Here is a 21,987-nt window from a genome sequence, read left to right as displayed (position 1 = left end):
TGTTTGTTTACCCCAAATTTTAGGGTTGTTTGTTTAACCCAAATTTTAGGGTTGTTTGCCCATACACTTAACCCTCAAGGTGGGCTTTTTGTGTACGGAGTTAAAAGCCATACCGGGTGGTTCACTTGTCATGCTTGATCCGCTCGCCCTTGGGCAACCTGAATCGAACGCGCTTGCTCGGCGAACATTCGACGCTCTCATTCGCCTCGTGCAATTTTCTCGCCCTCTCCCGCGCCACATAGGCGTGGCACTGTCCGCTGAACCCAAGCACAACGTACGCGCTGAGCAACCCGCTACACACGAGTCGGTCCCCGCTCAACGTCGGAGTCACCCAGAGCAGAATGGAAAATTCGAGTAGGCCGGGGTGACGCATGTTCGCGAAGGTTTGGTTGAGATCTGCCGAGCGGTATAGGCTTGGCGGAGGCAAGTGGTTGAAGTGATAAACCACCTGTGAAAGAGAATAATGGATCGGATGAGGTTACATGATAAACCATACGAAAGAAAAATAATGGATCGTTTTATAGTCCACATGACTGAACCAATGAGATTCCGCTTTGGAGATCCACACTACTCTACACCATGTCTACACTTGCTCCACAAAGCGGAATCTCACTTGGTTCAGTCATAACTATAAAAAAAGTCACACAACGGCTAGACTCAACTTTGCACTTTGCATTTCTCATTTCATTTTCCTACCAAGAGATTTGATAGAAGGAGCTGTGACAACGGGAGTCTTACCGTCCCGAAATTGAAGAGAGGAGGAAGGAGGACAGGATAAGAAAAAGCTAGTCGTTCCCATACACAATTACACCTACATCGGATATAGGTAACAAACCTTATCTGCTTAGTAGGTATAAAGTTCACCCCAGATGGGAATCACAACCCAGTACTTACAAGGCAGCGGTATCAAAGCACCTCAGCTGACTTGTCAGCATCTAAGCTGACTTGTCAACATCTCAGCTGTCTTGTCAACATCTCAGCTGTCTTGTCAGCATCTCAGCTGTCTTGTCAGCATCTCAGCTGACTTGTCAGCATCTAAGCTGACTAGGCTGGCAACGGCATTTCGAAGTAGTACAATAAGCGATCTTGCTCTTGGGAATAATCTCTCAGTGTTCTCCAAGAGCTTACAGCAGGTAACACCCCTAAAAAAAATGCTGTTTGGATCTAGAACGAGCCTTATCTGCTTAGGATAAAATTAGCCCCGGGCGGTAATCGAACCCGCGACCTAGCGTTTACAAGGCAAACGTGCTACCCTCCAAACTAACTAGGCTGGCTCAAATGTTCACCTTGAAATTACGCTAATACCTACCGAGACTCGAACCCCAATAACCCCGGGTTTCGAGCCAATTTTACCTCTGGAAGTCTGGAAGAATGCAAAATAAATTAAACAAGACTGCTTCTGTAATTTCAGTTCAAAAGAATAGTAAATAAAGAAATAATAATTGGGGTAAGTGTAAAAATATAAATCTCTTAAATACCTATAAAAAAAAAAATTATTAGGTGGTTAATTGAATAGATCATAAAATAGGTATGTTGACTATACCTATCTGTGTATTAATAATTAGTTTAAGTACCTAAACCTAAATTTACAAGTCTTGTAACATCGATGATATAGGGAAATTTATTAGTAAAAATAAATAAATTGAAAAAAGAAAAAATAAAAAAAAAAATAAATTAATATTAATAAAAATATGCCACACATTTCGAAACTAGAAAACCTACCAGGCTATGACTAACCTAGGACATACATAATAAAAATAATATGATGGTATTGAAAATTTAATCAAAATAGGAACCAAATAAATGAAAGAAAGAAATGTTAATCAGTGCAAGAAATAAATAATAATAATAAAAAAAAGAACAGTACGTTAAAGCGTTAGATGTAGTTGAAAATAATAATAAAATTTGAAATAAAATATTTGTACCAAAAGGAAACACAACTTGCTGTTAATACAACTTAAGACTATACCTACATAATATTACCTATTATCCTATTAACCAACTATTCTACTACTACAACCGCGTTAAACTAAAAGTTAGGAAATAAGGCCCCAAATAAAGCTCAGTTCCACACACTCTTTCGATTCTTTCTCTTTTCTCTCCTCTTACATACTCTCATCACTCTCCCATTTTCCACAAGGAAGCAACAAAAACTTAGCGTTAACTTTGAAGAAATAGACTCATCGTTGTTACTTTTAACTATCAACTTCTTACTTTCGTGCCTTCAACATGCTTGAGCCTCTCCACAAATAACCAGCCAGGGTTAGCTGATGATCATAACTCAGTTTAGAAACAGAATCAATGGGTAGAAGGCTAACCTCAATTCCACCTCAGTTCTAACCCAAATTTTAGGGCTGTTTGTTTAACCCAAATTTTAGGGCTGTCCCCACACTTAATCCTCAAAGTGGGCTTTTTGTGTACGGAGTTAAAAGCCATACCGGGTGGTTCACTTGTCATGCTTGATCCGCTCGCCCTTAGGCAACCGGAATCGAACGCGCTTGCTCGGCGAACATTCGACGCTCTCGGTCACCTCGTGCAATTTCCTCGCCCTCTCCCGCGCCACATAGGCGTGGCACTGACCGCTGAACCCAAGCACAACGTACGCGCTGAGCAACCCGCTACACACGAGTCGGTCCCCGCTCAACGTCGGAGTCACCCAGAGCAGAATGGAAAATTCGAGTAGGCCGGGGTGACGCATGTTCGCGAAGGTTTGGTTGAGATCTGCCGAGCGGTATAGGCTTGGCGGAGGCAAGTGGTTGAAGTGATAAACCACCTGAAAGAGAATAATGAATCGGATGAGGTTACATGATAAACGACACGAAAGAAAATAATGGATAAAGATCCATTATATCCATATATAGTCCACATGACTGAACCAAAGAGATTCCGCTTTGGACGTCCACACTACTCTACACCATGTCTACACTTGCTCCACAAAGCGGAATCTCATTTGGTTCAGTCATAACTATAAAAAAAAGTCACACAACGGCTAGACTCAACTTTGTAATTTGCATTTCGCACTTCATTTTCCTCCCAAGAGATTTGATAGAAGGAGCTGTGACAACGGGAGTCTTACCGTCCCGAAATTGAAGAGAGGAGGAAGGAGAACAGGATAAGAAAAAGCTAGTCGTTCCCATACACAATTACACCTACATCGGATATAGGTAACAAACCTTATCTGCTTAGTAGGTATAAAGTTCACCCCAGATGGGAATCACAACCCAGTACTTACAAGGCAGCGGTATCAAAGCACCTCAGCTGACTTGTCAGCATCTAAGCTGACTTGTCAACATCTCAGCTGTCTTGTCAACATCTCAGCTGTCTTGTCAGCATCTCAGCTGTCTTGTCAGCATCTCAGCTGTCTTGTCAGCATCTCAGCTGTCTTGTCAGCATCTCAGCTGTCTTGTCAGCATCTCAGCTGTCTTGTCAGCATCTCAGCTGTCTTGTCAGCATCTCAGCTGTCTTGTCAGCATCTCAGCTGTCTTGTCAGCATCTCAGCTGTCTTGTCAGCATCTCAGCTGTCTTGTCAGCATCTCAGCTGACTTGTCAGCATCTAAGCTGACTAGGCTGGCAACGGCATTTCGAAGTAGTACAATGAGCGATCTTGCTCTTAGGAATAATCTCTCGGTGTTCTCCACGAGCTTACAGCAGGTAACACCCCTGAAAAAAAAATGCTGTTTGGAAATATTCACCCACCTGTTTCCAGCCAAGTAAATCAGAAATGTCCAACACAACACATTCGGACAGTAAAGCCAGCCATGTGGAAGATCGGATGGACCAAAGAGTCCAGTCTGGCCAGGAGTTGGGTTCAATGTCCACATTCCACAGTGCCCAGGATGTGATCGGGACCCAGAAGCAGATTATGGTCTGGAGAAAAAGAAAAGGGATTTAGAAATTAATATTAATCAGAAAAAAATAGATAAAAAAATGAAAGAAGTGAAAAAAAAAATCGATGAAACACCCTAAAAAAAAAAAAAAAACAGAGATTAGGAAACAAAAAGGAAACTACCAAAAGTTATCCGAATATCTAACTTTTCATTCCCGTCAAATGTGGGAGATTTTAATAAATTTCTCGCGTGTGGGAAAAATCCCACAAGATACGCGCCGTAAAATACGAGGTCAATGACCGACCTTCATCGTACGTGGGAGTAATCGTAGTATCTTTGACCTTGAAATTTATTTCCCCTTCTCTTTTGCTCTCTTTCTTCATTTCAAGATGGCCGCCTGATGTGCGCATGCGCAGTAGATCGTTGAGTGTGGACCATGTGAACGGGGCTTACAACCACGCCTCCCAAAAAGCGCGAAATTTTAAATTTTGCTGATAAAATTTTTCACGTTTTTGCGTTCAGTTTTTTTCTTTTTCCGAGTTTTCTTTTGTTTTTCCCCAAATTTTCCTCATGAAGTTGTATTTTAAAATGATTGAACAGTTTCAAAAGATGACAGAAGATATTAGTAATGTGTGAACACATTGCATGTAAGTACTTGGCTGATCCTGTCTTTACAAGTGGGTCAACTTTATCCCAACAACAAATTTAGGACATGCCTTGTTTTAAATCTTTTTCAATCTACCTAGTAAATCCCCACCTTCAGAGATCAAACACACTTGGCAATCAAGAGGTTTTGGGTTCAAATCCCAGCCCAAACACAAAACAAATGGTAGTACTTAGGACCCATTTCATTGCTAGAGATCAAAAGGAATTCACTCACAGGTTCATAACCTTATGTCAAAGTGTTGAACATCTGAGCTTGCTCAGAGACTATCGGGGTGTAGCCTCCAATAGTTAGAGGTTACAAACACTTTTACAAGAGGCCAGCTACTCACACTCAGCCCATCTGATAGCAATCTGTCAGACCATTGAAATTTGAAACATGTGTGGTGGGAAAAAGCTTCATTCCCAGGTCTCTCAGACAGTCTGATGGACCGAGATCTCAAACTTTTTTTGTCACACATCTTTTGATAGACCTGGGTCTGTCAGACAGTCTGAGTGTGAGTGGTGGGCATAAGATTGAAGCCACAGGTGTTGGTCCCTTTCAAGCAGTAAATTATTAGATTGGATTATTACTCAAATTTGGTTATGGGATAAGGATAAGGTTGATTCACTTAATCAATTTTACATGGTTGTTAGAAAGCTTGGTATGACCTTAACATACAAGTGATAAGGGTGAAACAGCTCATACTAAGTACATACCTGTAATATAAGGGCTGAGAACAAATTGTAAATGCTCCTTTCCAAATATTCAATTCCCCAATGCAACTTTTTTTGTCACACATCTTTTGATAGACCTGGGTCTGTCAGACAGTCTGAGTGTGAGTGGTGGGCATAAGATTGAAGCCACAGGTTTTAGTCCCTTTCAAGCAGTAAATTATTAGATTAGATTATTACTCGAATTTGGTTATGGGATAAGGATAAGGTTGATTCACTTAATCAATTTGACATGGTTGTTAGAAACCTCAATATGACCTTAACATACAAGTGATAAGGATGAAACAGCTCATACTAATTACATACCTGTAATATAAGGGCTGAGAACAAATTGTAAATGCTCCTTTCCAAGTATTCAATTCCCCAATGTTGTAAAACCTTTTGTAAAGGAACTTTTAGCAGTGAATGTTGAATATAAAACAATCCAATGAGAAAGATATCTGTGGCAAGTGGATGAAACCATTCAGGAAAATCTAACTGACCATCAGGACCTGTAATAATGGAAATAAATGTTCAATTCCAGTACATACAGGGCATATTTCACTTGGAAGACCAAAATTTTAGAAAAAAAAAACAGGGTCAATTTTTTCCTTGGTCTCAAGGAAAAAAAAGAGGTGGACTTAACATGCAGGAAAAATTTGTTTGATGGTCTGTGAATACCTACCTACCAATAAATACTTGAAGTAATATATAGTCTATAGATTACCTGCTTGTTGTGTCCCATTTCAGTGGATGAAACCATTCAGGAAAATCTAACTGACCATCAGGACCTGTAATAATGGAAATAAATGTTCAATTCCAGTACATACAGGGCACTGCAGTTTGCACCTCTTGAAGATCAAAAGCAAAGTTATTGAGACCATTTTAAATGGCTCATATTTCACTAGGAAGACCAAAATTTTAGAAAAAAAAAAACAGGGTCAATTTTTTCCTTGGTCTCAAGGAAGAAAAAGAAGTGGACTTAACATGCAGGAAAAATTTGTTTGATGGTCTGTGAATACCCACCTACCAATAAATACTTGAAGTAATATGTAGTCTATAGATTACCTGCTTGTTGTGTCCCATTTATGGTACTGTTTTCAGTATTGATAGCAATAGGCTTGGATAAAAAGTTGTTGAAAAGGATGAGTGTTTTAAAAATATAGACATTGACAAAAAGGAGGAGCACTGATAAGATTTTGAAGTCTAATGTTTTTAACTCTGTCATAATGAAGAAACTCTTTCTAATCAATCAAAGAAGTCCTTTTACATTGCTCAGTATGGATTTTTTCAAAAGGTCCATCATCTTGGTAGGTATTGATTATGCTGGGTTGCATTTGCATTACATTGACTGATAAACAAATGGTGCAATATCTGTTGTAGATTTATTTTCCCTGACCACAATTGGAATTTCTTCTTATAACACAGTTCAGTATTCTTGTAAATAATTTATGCAAATTCTCATTAGGGTAATTTTATTAAAGGACCTACAAAAAAGAAGAAAAAAAAATAATACTTATATTAGTGGGAAGGTAGTAAGGTTTGGTACTTTGGTAATTTTATTTCTATCTTGGGAATTTTGTTTACTTTCCTATTTTTATTTCAAAAATGTTTACTATTTAATGGTGAACATGCAATGCAGTATGCAAATTGATGCATCAATGCTTGTAGGTCATTCCCAAGTTATTATTTGTTGTTCATTCAATATCTCTGTTTTACCTAGGAAGGGCTCTTGGGTGGATGGCTTAAAGTAATTAAAAAGATTCTTAAATAGCTTTAAATGAATATTTTATACTTGTTATGGAGGCAGCTAGCAGCTCATCTGTCCATCTAAACCCCAAAGCCATTCACTCAACACATGACACAGTCTTGGAATTTTTGCAGCCATGTATTTTAGAAATACTTTTTTTATCAGCTGGAAATCTTTTTGTTGTTAAATGATAAGGATCGAGTTGCGCTGGTGATTTGATGATAGTAGAATTAAAGAAAATTGATTAATTTTTAAAAATAAAACACTCCTTTTACTTAAAACACTTCCAATAATTCCAATTAAACAGTACCAAGGTTCTTGAAGGTAAAATTCAACTGGATTTTAATAACAACATAATGTAAAAAACTTAAATAGATTTATTTTAAAAGCAAAGTTCATGTTTTGTGTATTTTTGTAGCTTAATTTTTTCCCCAATTGTTGTATAAAAAAATCAATGATGAATTTATTCATGTAGTTTTTCTTGATTTTCTATTCAAAAACAGTGGTTGTCCAAAGACTCTTATGAAATATGTGAACGATCCTTTGAAGTAAAGAACAACAACTAAAGATAGTTGACAGCACTTGAACGTGAAGACAGTTGACGGGATCACCATGTCTACTCATCAGCTAGAGCAAAGCTTCAACAGAAACTCAGAGTAAGTTCAATGAGTACTAACCATAAATTTAATTATAAAAAATCTAACATATCCTTGAACTTCTGGTGTAAAGATCCTTCCTTATTATTTATTAGAATTTAATGGTAGTTATACAAGTATCATGATGTGTTATACAGGTGGTTGCATAGAACTCATTTTAGATACTTACTTGCATTCATAACTTCCTATACTCTTTTTTACTTTTTTTTTCTTGCTTTAATAAATATAAATTAAAATAAATATTCTGTTTTTCACAGTGATACCATGGATGATACAGATGACAAAGATGACTCCAAAAGGAAATCAAGAAACTTGAGTGAAAAGAAGAGACGAGATCAATTCAACATGCTTATCAATGAGTTGTGTACAATGGTGTCAACAAACAATCGCAAGATGGATAAGTCTACTGTTCTAAAGTCTACAATTGCTTTCCTCAAGAACTACAATGGTTTGTATGATTGTTTAATTATGATAGGCTACTTTACAAATTTCAAGTGCATTTGATATGCCTTTTCCTTCCTAGGTACCTACTACTTTGGATGTAGTTTGAATTTTTTCCTTAGTGCCTATGCCTAGGCAAGTGGTTTTTGATTATAATTTGACTGTTAATGATTTTTTTTGGAGTGGACTTCACAGCTCCGGTTACAAGTCGTAATGCCTCGTTTTGGATCTTTTCAATTTTCTTTTTATTGGATTTGTTCGCTGTTATTAACACTTCGCTACAATAGGTGATGGTGGGTTTTACATACATGTTGTACGTTGTGTTAAGAGTAGATCTTGAGCTTCCCCATTTTGTTCCCGATAGACGTTTTAGGAGTCTCAATTTCTTTGTAGCTTTTTCTGACGTTTTTTCTACGTGTTTGTTAAATGTTAATTTACTATCAAAAGTGACTCCCAGATATTTTGCTTCGTCAGTTCTTTCCAAATTTTTACCATTGTACCGAATTTCAATTTCTATGGGTGTTCTGGCGAGGCTGAAGACTTGGAACTTGGTTTTGTCTTCGTTTACAGACATTAAGTTTTCTGTGCACCAATTTTTTAGTACCCGAAGGGCACGATTTATATCGTTTGAGAGTTGCTTCTGCTGGTTTGGTTTTCTGGAGGACCAGATGACTATGTCGTCTGTGAAAGCAGCGACTTTTACTCCTGTTTTTTCTAGAGTTGACAATACATTACATAATTTAATAATGGAGCTTGAACGGTTAGGTGGTAGAGAATAACATATCCCTTTAGCCTCACCCAGTGGCTGTAAATTCCATAGTGGTACCTATTATTCTGATTTTTGTGGGCATGATTGAGAAGCTATTGAGATTTATAATTAGTTGATTTGTGATTTAATTTTCTTCTCGTTATTTTCTTTACAGGGGCAGATATGGACTCACTCAAAGTGGACAATTCATCTCGATCTTCAACGTTTGGAAGTGATTCAGATACAAGGTAGTGTAGTCTATTTCATCTATTTTTTTCTTTCTTTCTTACTCTCTGGTCTATTTTAACTTGACTCTGCGCTGGGCTACTCTCTGCACAATATGGTGTTCCATTGGGGATCTGGAAACTGGAAACACTTTTTTTCAAAAGGTGGTTACTTTTTTCCGTTACCCCGAAAATTCGAGCGATTATTTTCTGAAATCCTCTAATAAATTTTCAAATTTTCATGTACCATTACAGACTAGTGTTCATATGCATAGGGCGACTTCAAACACCTCAGCTGATACGAGAAATGTCCGTGATAGAATCCAAGTGCGAGTTTACATCCAGGCATAGCTTGGAGTGGAAGTTCCTGTTCCTAGATCACAGGTAAGAGCGGCTTTCCAGTGTCTGAATCATTACCTAGCTCTACTTTATTCTTTTTGGCGTTCTTGTGACTATTTCTATCACCTAGATACCTAGAATACCTAGAATACCTAGATTCATGGTATTTGTGTGGTGACAAATGTCAAAACCTAGATCACAGGTAAGAGCGGCTTTCCAGTGTCTGAATCATTACCTAGCTCTACTTTATTCTTTTTGGCGTTCTTGTGACTATTTCTTTCACCTAGAATACCTAGATTCATGGTATCCCTCTTTTTCGTAGGAATTTCAGTGTTAAATTTGTATCTAAATTGATGGGGTGCAATAGTCCTACATACTGGACTCCGCACACAGGAATTTCGTCAGAAAAGACCCCTATGTTATGTAAATCTATATTGATCCCCCCCCCTCAGGACGGAAATTTTCTGAGGTACATATAAAATGTTTTAAATGAACTTTGTGCTACTGGATATTTTAAAGCGAATTTACGATTGAAAGAAAAAACCGAACGGGTAGTGTTCGTTCGGCTGGCTTCCTCCAATCTTGTCTTCCTTCTCTCTTCGACAAAAAAAAAAAAAAAAACAGAGATTAGGTAACAAAAAGGTAACTACCAAAAGTTATCCGAATATCTAACTTTTCATTCCCGTCAAATGTGGGAGATTTTAATAAATTTCTCGCGTGTGGAAAAATCCCACAAGATAGGCGCCGTAAAATACGAGGTCAATGACCGACCTTCATCGTACGTGGGAGTAATCGTAGTATCTTTGACCTTGAAATTTATTTCCCCTTCTCTTTTGCTCTCTTTCTTCATTTCAAGATGGCCGCCTGATGTGCGCATGCGCAGTAGATCGTTGAGTGTGGACCATGTGAACGGGGCTTACAACCACGCCTCCCAAAAAGCGCGAAATTTTAAATTTTGCTGATAAAATTTTTCACGTTTTTGCGTTCAGTTTTTTTCTTTTTCCGAGTTTTCTTTTGTTTTTCCCCAAATTTTCCTCATGAAGTTGTATTTTAAAATGATTGAACAGTTTCAAAAGATGACAGAAGATATTAGTAATGTGTGAACACATTGCATGTAAGTACTTGGCTGATCCTGTCTTTACAAGTGGGTCAACTTTATCCCAACAACAAATTTAGGACATGCCTTGTTTTAAATCTTTTTCAATCTACCTAGTAAATCCCCACCTTCAGAGATCAAACACACTTGGCAATCAAGAGGTTTTGGGTTCAAATCCCAGCCCAAACACAAAACAAATGGTAGTACTTAGGACCCATTTCATTGCTAGAGATCAAAAGGAATTCACACACAGGTTCGTAACCTTATGTCAAAGTGTTGAACATCTGAGCTTGCTCAGAGACTATTGGGGTGTAGCCTCCAATAGTCAGAGGTTACAAACACTTTTACAAGAGGCCAGCTACTCACACTCAGCCCATCTGATAGCAATCTGTCAGACCATTGAAACATGTGTGGTGGGAAAAAGCTTCAGTCCCAGGTCTCTCAGACAGTCTGATGGACCTAGATCCTAGATCTCAAACTTTTTTTGTCACACATCTTTTGATAGACCTGGGTCTGTCAGACAGTCTGAGTGTGAGTGGTGGGCATAAGATTGAAGCCACAGGTTTTAGTCCCTTTCAAGCAGTAAATTATTAGATTAGATTATTACTCGAATTTGGTTATGGGATAAGGATAAGGTTGATTCACTTAATCAATTTTACATGGTTGTTAGAAAGCTTGGTATGACCTTAACATACAAGTGATAAGGGTGAAACAGCTCATACTAAGTACATACCTGTAATATAAGGGCTGAGAACAAATTGTAAATGCTCCTTTCCAAGTATTCAATTCCCCAATGTTGTAAAACCTTTTGTAAAGGAACTTTTAGCAGTGAATGTTGAATATAAAACAATCCAATGAGAAAGATATCTGTGGCAAGTGGATGAAACCATTCAGGAAAATCTAACTGACCATCAGGACCTGTAATAATGGAAATAAATGTTCAATTCCAGTACATACAGGGCATATTTCACTTGGAAGACCAAAATTTTAGAAAAAAAAAACAGGGTCAATTTTTTCCTTGGTCTCAAGGAAAAAAAAGAGGTGGACTTAACATGCAGGAAAAATTTGTTTGATGGTCTGTGAATACCTACCTACCAATAAATACTTGAAGTAATATATAGTCTATAGATTACCTGCTTGTTGTGTCCCATTTCTGGTACTGTTTTCAGTATTGATAGCAATAGGCTTGGATAAAAAGTTGTTGAAAAGGATGAGTGTTTTAAAAATATAGACATTGACAAAAAGGAGGAGCACTGATAAGATTTTGAAGTCTAATGTTTTTAACTCTGTCATAATGAAGAAACTCTTTCTAATCAATCAAAGAAGTCCTTTTACATTGCTCAGTATGGATTTTTTCAAAAGGTCCATCATCTTGGTAGGTATTGATTATGCTGGGTTGCATTTGCATTACATTGACTGATAAACAAATGGTGCAATATCTGTTGTAGATTTATTTTCCCTGACCACAATTGGAATTTCTTCTTATAACACAGTTCAGTATTCTTGTAAATAATTTATGCAAATTCTCATTAGGGTAATTTTATTAAAGGACCTACAAAAAAGAAGAAAAAAAAATAATACTTATATTAGTGGGAAGGTAGTAAGGTTTGGTACTTTGGTAATTTTATTTCTATCTTGGGAATTTTGTTTACTTTCCTATTTTTATTTCAAAAATGTTTACTATTTAATGGTGAACATGCAATGCAGTATGCAAATTGATGCATCAATGCTTGTAGGTCATTCCCAAGTTATTATTTGTTGTTCATTCAATATCTCTGTTTTACCTAGGAAGGGCTCTTGGGTGGATGGCTTAAAGTAATTAAAAAGATTCTTAAATAGCTTTAAATGAATATTTTATACTTGTTATGGAGGCAGCTAGCAGCTCATCTGTCCATCTAAACCCCAAAGCCATTCACTCAACACATGACACAGTCTTGGATTTTTTGCAGCCATGTATTTTAGAAATACTTTTTTTTATCAGCTGGAAATGATAAGGATCGAGTTGCGCTGGTGATTTGATGATAGTAGAATTAAAAAAATTGATTAATTTTTAAAAATACAATTGCAAAGTTGGAAAAAAATAAAACACTCCTTTTAAAACACTTCCAATTAAACAGTACCAAGGTTCTTGTAGGTAAAATTCAACTGGATTTTAATAACAACATAATGTAAAGATTTTATACTTGTTATGGAGGCAGCTAGCAGCTCATCTGTCCATCTAAACCCCAAAGCCATTCACTCAACACATGACACAGTCTTGGAATTTTTGCAGCCATGTATTTTAGAAATACTTTTTTTATCAGCTGGAAATCTTTTTGTTGTTAAATGATAAGGATCGAGTTGCGCTGGTGATTTGATGATAGTAGAATTAAAGAAAATTGATTAATTTTTAAAAATAAAACACTCCTTTTACTTAAAACACTTCCAATAATTCCAATTAAACAGTACCAAGGTTCTTGAAGGTAAAATTCAACTGGATTTTAATAACAACATAATGTAAAAAACTTAAATAGATTTATTTTAAAAGCAAAGTTCATGTTTTGTGTATTTTTGTAGCTTAATTTTTTCCCCAATTGTTGTATAAAAAAATCAATGATGAATTTATTCATGTAGTTTTTCTTGATTTTCTATTCAAAAACAGTGGTTGTCCAAAGACTCTTATGAAATATGTGAACGATCCTTTGAAGTAAAGAACAACAACTAAAGATAGTTGACAGCACTTGAACGTGAAGACAGTTGACGTGTATTTTTGTAGCTTAATTTTTTCCCCAATTGTTGTATAAAAAAATCAATGATGAATTTATTCATGTAGTTTTTCTTGATTTTCTATATAAAAACAGTGGTTGTCCAAAGACTCTTTTGAAATATGTGAACAATCCTTTGAAGTAAAGAACAACAACTAAAGATAGTTGACAGCACTTGAACGTGAAGACAGTTGACAGGATCACCATGTCTACTCATCAGCTAGAGCAAAGCTTCAACAGAAACTCAGAGTAAGTTCAATGAGTACTAACCATAAACTTAATTATAAAAAAAATCTAACATATCCTTGAACTTCTGGTGTAAAGATCCTTCCTTATTATTTATTATAATTTAATGGTAGTTATACAAGTAGGTATCATGATGTGTTATACAGGTGGTTGCATAGAACTCATTTTAGATACTTACTTGCGTTCATAACTTCCTATACTCTTTTTTACCTTTTTTTTCTTGCTTTAATAAATATAAATTAAAATAAATATTCTGTTTTTCACAGTGATACCATGGATGATACAGATGACAAAGATGACTCCAAAAGGAAATCAAGAAACCTGAGTGAAAAGAAGAGACGAGATCAATTCAACATGCTTATCAATGAGTTGTGTACAATGGTGTCGACAAACAATCGCAAGATGGACAAGTCTACTGTTCTGAAGTCTACAATTGCTTTCCTCAAGAACTACAATGGTTTGTATGATTGTTTAATTATGATAGGCTACTTTACAATTTTCAAGTGCATTTGATATGCTTTTTCTTCCTAGGTACCTACTACTTTGGATGTAGTTTGAATTTTTTCCTTAGTGCCTACGCCTAGGCAAGTGGTTTTTGATCATAATCTGACTGTCTGTTAATGTTTTTTTTTTTTTTTTTTTTTTTTTTTTTCTTTAAAAATTTAGAAACAATCCAGAGTGCATGAGATTCAAGAAGATTGGGAAGCCATCTTTCCTCTCCAATGAAGAATTCACCCATCTCATCTTAGAGGTAATTTTATTTAAGATTTCTATCAAATTCACTTTTATTTGATGTGAAAAATTTTTTTTTTTTTTTTTTTGCATTGTAGTAAATGTAGTAAAGGTACATTCCACACAGTTTATATGAACAAGGAAAATTCTATTGTTCTTTTTCAGGCATTGGATGGATTCATCATGGTGTTTTCCTCTTCTGGCCGAATTCTCTATGTGTCAGAAAGTATTACCTCTTTGCTTCGCCATCTTCCTGTAAGTTATAGAAAATAAATTAACAAATAAATAGTAAGCAGGTACTAATTTTCCTTGTAAGGTACATCATGGTGGGCTTCAAACCTGTTACCTTCTGCATAGTAAGTGAGAGCATGCCTTGGTGGTGTAGTGGTCAAGGCACTCAACTGGTAAACAGGGGAGTGTGGGTTCAATCCCAGCCAAGGTATGGACTTTTATCCTCAATATTTGACTACAATAATAGTAGTAGCCTACTGCTAGAGTAAAGGGACTTTTCAGTCCTATGGGAGCAGTATAAATAAGCACTATTATTATTATGACTCAATTAACTATGCCCCATTTTTCTATTGAAAAATAGCCCTTCTTTTCATCAATCACATTTTTTTGTTGCAGTACTTTGTGAACGACAAATTACAACATTCAACCAACTACCAACCAATGTCTGACTGTTGTTTCTTATCTATTTTCAGAGTGATCTGATGAACAGTACAATCTATGACCTAGTGTATGAAGAAGATCATTCTAATCTGTACAATACACTGCTCAATCCTACCACGACAGTGTCCAGTGATAATGAGAAAGGTAATGCTACTATGACTTGACTTGGTCCAGCCATTTTGGGGGGGGGGACATAATAAGAGGAAGCTAAGAAAGGTACGGCTTGACTTGGGCCAGCCATTTCGGGAAGACCTACTAGGAGAAAGCCAGCTGTTTTAGGAGGGAACCTTCCCTATCAATACAACCATCGATGTTGTTAGGGTTATCTTAAACAGATTAGAATAAAGTTTGCCCCGGGCATGAATCAAACCCTTTCACTTACATAGCATTTGTGGTACGTTACCCTACACTCCAAGCTAACTAAGCTTACAATGAAAATATGGAAAATCCAATTTCAATACCGTTTTGGGAATGACCGTATAACCGTTTGGGAATGACCCAGGGGTAATGGTGGGGTCGAGTGGATTGGAACACATCACATGCCATCAGGCACACTCCATTTGTCAAGGGTCTAGGTTTTCCTTGGGATCAATTTAATTTGTAGTAATGGTGGGATTAGATTTGATTATAAATAATAAAATCTTAGCTAACTAAGCTTACAATGAAAATATGGAAAATCCAATTTCAATACCGTTTTGGGAATGACCGTATAACCGTTTGGGAATGACCCAGAGGTAATGGTGGGGTCGAGTGGATTGGAACACATCACATGCCATCAGGCACACTCCATTTGTGAAGGGTCTAGGTTTTCCTTGGGATCAATTTAATTTGTAATAATGGTGGGATTAGATTTGATTATAAATAATAAAACTTGGCTTTTTTCTTTTCAGAAAATCAAATCACGTTTGTGTGTCATTGTAAACGCGGTGCCATGAATTCCGAGGAGGAAGTGACATATGAATTGGTGCAGTTTGTAGGATATTTTAGTAAGTTACTTAACCCTTGGTAAACAGGAGGACGTGGGTTGAATCCCAGCCTAGGCACGGAATTTTATCCTTATTTATTTGAGAATTTGAACATGTAATAAGCACAAGTAGTGCTTTATTGAGACTGTTAGCTTAGAACAAGTTGTTCCATTATACTAACAGGTGCTCTATTAACCTCTTTTATTGATATAATTTTGACAATTTGAGACTGTTAGCTTAGAACAAGTTGTTCCATTATACTAACAGGTGCTCTATTAACCTCTTTTATTGATATAATTTTGACAATACATTACATAATTTAATAATGGAGCTTGAACGGTTAGGTGGTAGAGAATAACATATCCCGTTAGCCTCACCCAGTGGCTGTAAACTCCACAGTGGTACCTATTATTCTGATTTTTGTGGGTATGATTGAGAAGCTATTGAGATTTATGATTAGTTGATTTAATTTTCTTCTTGTTATTTTCTTTACAGGGGCAGATATGGACTCACTCAAAGTAGACAATTCATCTCGATCTTCAACGTTTGGAAGTGATTCAGATACAAGGTAGTGTAATCCATTCCATCTATTTTTTTTTTCTTCTTTCTTACTCTCTGGTCTATTTTAACTTGACTCTGCGCTGGGCTACTCTCTGTTCCATGGTGTTCCATTGGGGATCTGGAAACTGGAAACACTTTTTTTCAAAAGGTGGTTACTTTTTTTCCATTACCACGAAAATTCGAGCGATCACGATTACAAATTTTTGTCGATGGTGGGATTCGAACCCGGGACCTTCTGCATGGCAAGCGAGCGCGTTACCACTGGACCAACCGTGCCTTATAAAGTAGTTCTTAAATTGTTTTTCCACTCTTTGTCCCCTAGGTCCGACAGTGGATGCCCCCACACCACCCGGATTTCTAGATCCGTCCCGTACCGTAGCATTTTCAGTGGCCATACCAGTTCAACCTCTGTTAGCTCCAGGCTTCCCTTCTCATCCTTCGGGAAATCTAATGTCTCCCATGCCCACTGTAAGTACCCAAACTAGGTCAATCATGCCGTTATACCCGTATAAAAACCGTGTCATATCCGTATAAAACCGCGTTATATCCCTATATTAGCGGTGTGATATGTACCGTAGCATTCTCAGTGGGCATACCAGTTCAACCTCTGTTAGCTCCAGGCTTCCCTTCTCATCCTTCGGGAAACCTAATGTCTCCCATGCCCACTGTAAGTACCCAAACTAGGTCAATCATGCCGTTATATCCGTATAAAAACCGTGTCATATCCGTATAAAACCGTGTTATATCCCTATATTAGCGGTGTGATATGTACCGTAGCATTTTCAGTGGCCATACCAGTCCAACCTCTGTTAGCTCCGGGCATCCTTCGGGAACCCTAATGTCTCCCATCATACTAGGTCAATATGTAGTTAATGTAGTATCATACTAGGTCAATAAGCGAAGTGAGGTCCCAATTTCACCTCGATAAACAAGAATTCAAAGTTGTTGCTTTAGTGGCTTTAGCTTTCGCCGAATGGTGATGGCAGATTAAAGAGATGTCTTTTTACATCAGCCACACACGGGGGTGATGTTCTCTAGCCCATTTTAATTGGCTCGTCCTGAACCGCAGTCTCTTTGAAAAACTGAGGGAGAGCAAGTGTACCATGGGAGATTTGGACATCAACCATTTGATTGAAGATGAGTTCGCGGGTTCGATTCCCGCCCACGGCGGATTTTATCCGAGACAGATTGGTTCGTTGTCGGAACGGCTGGCTTTCTCCTTCTCTCTTCGCTTTCGAGACAAAAAGACTTTAGCGGTCAGATGTTCTCCATCAAACCTCTTAAAAAAAAAAAGTACAAGTAGTGCTTTATTTAGACTGTCAGCTTAGAACAAGTTGTTCCATTATACCAACATTTCAATAGAGGACCTCTTTATTGAAATCATTTTGTTAATATTTAACATTTTTTTAACCTTATTTGTAATGTTTATTTCAGCAACGAATGCCTGTACCTAACCTGGAGTCGCAAAACATACAACATGAGTTACAGAGGAAGCATGAACAACTGCAGCAACTTATTGTGCAACAACAAGAAGAACTAAGGAGGGTATCTGAACAGCTTATCATGGCAAAGTATGGACTCCTTCCTTCTATGCTCAATGTAAGTACCAGTCTCCTAATAGAATATGGTGAAACTTTCGTTAAGGGTCAGAATAGGGGACATTTTTTTGAGGGGGAAAAGGGGACAATATGAGATTAATTGGAGTGCATTAACAAGAAGAACTGAGGAGGGTATCTGAACAGCTTATCATGGCAAAGGGACTCCTCCCTTCTATGCTCAATGTAAGTACGAAGCTCCTAATATGGTGAAACCTCCGACGGACAGCTCTGAATAGCGGACACTTTTTGGGGAAATGAGACATTATTATCAGATGATGAGAAGATCTCCGAATAACGGACACTCCCAGTGGCAGACACTTTTTTCTCTGGTAAGTTCGCCTCGGCCGGTAATCGAACCTACAACTTAGCGCTTGCAAGGCAGCCGCGCTACCCTGCAAGCTAAATAGTTTGGCAATCCAATATTTTGGATATCCTTGCTTTTAAAAGTTAGTAAAACTCGAATCTCAGATATCAAAAGCTGTGTCCACACATATTAGTTGACAGCCGATATGAAAAAAAGACAACTTTTTTTTCTTATCGACGTTCTTTCTTATCGACAAATAACTTTACGTTCTATTCGATGTCAATTTGTCGATATACTCCGGTCAAACTGAACCATGGTTTATTTTACAGACACCCTCACAAGACACCTATCCTTCTCCCTCACAAGGCTCTATGTCACCTGGATCTTCTCTCTATTCTACTCAACCTGTTGAAATGGATCCCTCCTATGATAACGTAAGTAATTACCGTCAGCGAGTGTTGTTGATGTTGGTGCTTTTTTTTACGTTTGATAGAGGGAACTATAACCGGCAAGGTCTTATCGTCCCGAAATCAAAGAGAGAAGGAAGACAGGATAGAAGAAATCAGCCGTTCCGAGAACGAACTTTATCTGTTTAGGATAAAATTCGCCCGGACGGGAATCGAACCCGCGGCCTAGCGCTTACAAGGCAGGCGCGCTACCAACCAAGCTAACTAGGCTGGCATAGCGTACTTTAAAAACGCATCTGTACTATTCTGTACAAATCGACTTCACAAAGTGTGGTTTGGATCGTCAATGTTAATATTTGATCTCTATTGGTTGACAACAGGTAAGTCGAAGAACGCAGTCTCAACATTCTCACCAGTCTACGAGTTCTACGGATGAAGTACTACCCTATCAGATGCCCAACCAACAGCCCCATCATATGATGTATCCTGGCTCTATGCAACAGCCCCCGGGCAGTGACAAATAATGAACCGTATCTTCCAATGGGTATGAACCTTTTCTTCCTCTTTGCCATAGGAACATAAGATCTTCTTCGCCTTTTTCCCGTGTACAGACGGGGTCGGCGTTTTCCGTCAGCCTCTCAATCAGCCCTGGGGTTATTGCTTTGGGCTGACGTTTGATTTTGGCTAGAAAAATTTTACGAGTGGATGCCCTTCGCACTCAATCTTTACTATTTCTTTAGCAAGGGAAATTCAGACTGGTATACTCCCTGTTTAAAGTCCCCCCGCCATAGGAACATAAGGTAACTGTCCTAAACGGTCTTATGAACTTCCATGACAGAACCGACTACTGGTGTGTGATTCCTCTCTTAAGATATGAAAGGATCGCAGACTTTGTTTTTAAGCGTCAAAATTTCTTTGAACTTGTAATCCTTCCAATACCTCAAAATGGCTGTATGTCATGTAATATGGGGTGCATGTGTATGACATCATTGATATCTATATTTCCGGACCTAGGTAAGACCATTACCTAATATACCTAACTGATTAGGTATCTATATCTCCGGACCTAGGTTAGTTACTTATTTAGGTTCTGTTGTTAGAATACTACTGGTCTTGCTTTATTCCCGATATTTTTAAGTTACTCGAATACAGGGACTTTTTAAACTTTAGGTTAGTAAAGTTATCGTACGTTAATACGTCATAATTTTGTCTTTTTGTTACCCACACTAGTTTTAATTCAGTCAGATTAACCATCTGAAATTGCTAATAGAAAATGTACAGTAGAACCTCGATTATTTCAGCATCCATTATTTCAACTCCAAAATCCATTTTTTCTATCTTTTAAAGAATATCCTATCTTATCAGGGGAAAAGATCATAGAAAGTGATCATTTCAACCTCGATGATTTCAACTACCTCCGGTTTCAACCACCCAATTAGTTGAAATAATCGAGGTTCTACTGTATTTATGTATTTACACGCCAACCAACAAGGCCGTGTGTGAATAGAAAATGTATTTAATTCAAATGTACCTTGATTGTTCAATTTCCGTGTATAAATCGTTTGTGTGTACCTCAGTATTTGTCATATTTCTCTCTGTACAGTTGTGTATTTTATGTGTAGGGTTTTGTACCTTTATCCAACGTCCTTCCTAGTAAGACAATATCCAAGGGAACAAATTAGATTAGACAATTGGAAATGTTATAGGGACCTTTCTTAAGAAGACCACGTAAGTATGACGTTATTTTGGACACTAATATTGACCTAAAGGAAAATGAAACTTTCAGACGGGGTCGGCGTTTTTCGCCAGCTAGGGTGATTGCTCTTGGGCTGACATTTGGTTTTAGCCACAAAATTTTACGAGCGGATTCCCTTTGCAGTCAACCTTTGCTATTTCTTTAGCAAGGAAATTTTAGGCTGGTATCTTCACTGTTTAAAGTCCCCCACCCAGCTTTAATTGACTTTCAATGTTTTTTTTTTCCTTAATGTGTGTTTTTGTATAATAAATTGTTTCTCTAATTAATTAGTCAATCAGGCAATATTTGTGTTCAACTTGACGTCATTACTGAAATATTAGTTTTATTCTTCGTAGATTGTTAGATTTTTGCGTGATTTATGCCTTTTATTATATGACCTATACTGGGTGTTAAACCTAAAAGTGCCCCATAGGAAATTAACCCGTAAAATTATTATTAGTTTTTGTCCCATAATTGTCCCCAATACAATTTTCGGGTCCACTAAGCATCTCTTTCAAGGAACTTTTGACGAAGAATCGATTGGTGCAACTTTTAAGACTGTCCAACTTACAGTTAAGGAGTTACGGGTTAATTTCCTATGGGGCACTTTTAGGTTGAACACCCTACATATATGTAATGTGAAGAGTTATTTTCCATCTATTGTTTGTACAGAACAGACCAATTTTTGTTTTCTGTTGGTAAAGTCAAGATTTTTCCGGATCTTGGTTGATTGTGTTCAGGGATTTTTGTTTTTAATTGTGTTGTATGAGCTTACTGTGATGTATTTCCCAATTTACATTCTACAAGGTGAGAAGAAACTTTTGCTCTTCTGTTTTAAATACACTAGGTCACGCGTTCGATGCCCCTCGGGTGAACTTTGTCCAACAGATAATGTTCGTTCTCGGAACGCCTGGCTTTCTCCTATCCTGTCCTCCTTTATTGTTCGATTTTGGGACGATAAGACTTCTTGTTCATCCGTCAATCTTAAAAAAAAAAAAAAAAACATAGATTCGATCTCTCTGTAGAATGTAAGGAAATACTTCACCAAACCTGACTTGTTTTTTATAATTTGTTTGAGTGATTTCTATTGGTACCTATTATTGTTAGTTTTCGTTTTCTTTTACAAACATGTTTAGTGCTGAAACGATAAAAGAACGCTTTAATCCCGGTCCTATCCTGGCTCCTATCGCGATTTTATCCGTCTAGAAAACCTTCCTTTTACCTATATTATGTAGGTACACACCACCAGTGCCCCTAAAGTTAAGCAACGTCCGGTTGGTACTTGGATGGATGGGCGCCTGGCCTCATCTCATGCTTTCTCCTATCCTGTCCTCCTTTATTGTTCGATTTTGGGACGATAAGACTTCTTGTTCATCCGTCAATCTTTTTCCTTCTATGACCCCCCCGAAGACTGTTTTTTTTTTTTTTTTTTTTTTTTTTTTTTTTTTTTAGAAAGTGGGAATATTATATTGATCAATTTCGTAATTTCGTGTTATACTCAGTAGTCGTCACACAAGTAGGTCTTAAAGGTACCTTACCTTTTCCAGTCTTTCACCTAAACATGTTTGGAAAATGAAAAGTTGTTG

General features: G+C 37.4%; 3 protein-coding genes and 2 long non-coding RNA genes across 5 annotated transcripts; 2 read left to right on the top strand and 3 right to left on the bottom strand.

Moving 5' to 3' along the window:
* Positions 1-1,825: 1,825 nt before the first annotated feature.
* LOC103524996 (nurim homolog) lies at positions 1,826-5,929 on the bottom strand (the record flags this gene model as incomplete). The annotated part of the gene is made up of 4 exons (XM_008490045.3): positions 1,826-2,773; positions 3,697-3,867; positions 5,511-5,695; positions 5,911-5,929. Coding segments are annotated over 4 exons (702 nt in total), but the record flags the coding sequence as incomplete, so codon positions are not given.
* Position 5,930: 1 nt separating this feature from the next.
* Positions 5,931-6,394, bottom strand: LOC113465544. The gene is made up of 2 exons (XR_003390216.1): positions 6,252-6,394; positions 5,931-5,974 (listed from the first exon to the last, which is right to left on the bottom strand). It is a non-coding gene; the product is annotated as an uncharacterized LOC113465544 (long non-coding RNA).
* An 811-nt stretch (positions 6,395-7,205) lies between these two features.
* On the top strand, positions 7,206-21,582 carry LOC103524986 (circadian locomoter output cycles protein kaput-like). The gene is given in 15 exon segments (XM_026820097.1): positions 7,206-7,589; positions 7,847-8,037; positions 8,954-9,026; positions 9,258-9,386; positions 13,694-13,844; positions 14,094-14,129; positions 14,131-14,178; positions 14,325-14,414; positions 14,864-14,975; positions 15,722-15,817; positions 16,292-16,366; positions 16,680-16,825; positions 17,792-17,956; positions 18,589-18,693; positions 19,047-21,582. Coding segments are annotated over 15 exon segments (1,605 nt in total). The 5' UTR covers positions 7,206-7,545; the 3' UTR covers positions 19,191-21,582.
* LOC113465541 (circadian locomoter output cycles protein kaput-like) lies at positions 8,956-9,396 on the top strand. The gene is made up of 2 exons (XM_026820150.1): positions 8,956-9,026; positions 9,258-9,396. The coding sequence occupies exons 1-2, from the start codon at positions 8,962-8,964 to the stop codon at positions 9,388-9,390; spliced, it is 198 nt and encodes a 65-aa protein (XP_026675951.1). The 5' UTR covers positions 8,956-8,961; the 3' UTR covers positions 9,391-9,396.
* LOC113465543 lies at positions 11,182-12,059 on the bottom strand. Its single transcript, XR_003390215.1, has 2 exons — positions 11,571-12,059; positions 11,182-11,355 (listed from the first exon to the last, which is right to left on the bottom strand). It is a non-coding gene; the product is annotated as an uncharacterized LOC113465543 (long non-coding RNA).
* Positions 21,583-21,987: the final 405 nt, after the last annotated feature.

The sequence above is a fragment of the Diaphorina citri genome, unplaced genomic scaffold, assembly GCF_000475195.1.
Source record: "Diaphorina citri unplaced genomic scaffold, Diaci psyllid genome assembly version 1.1 scaffold7, whole genome shotgun sequence".
Classification (NCBI taxonomy): Eukaryota; Metazoa; Arthropoda; class Insecta; order Hemiptera; family Psyllidae; genus Diaphorina; species Diaphorina citri.
This window is presented reverse-complemented; position numbering and strand designations above follow the sequence as displayed.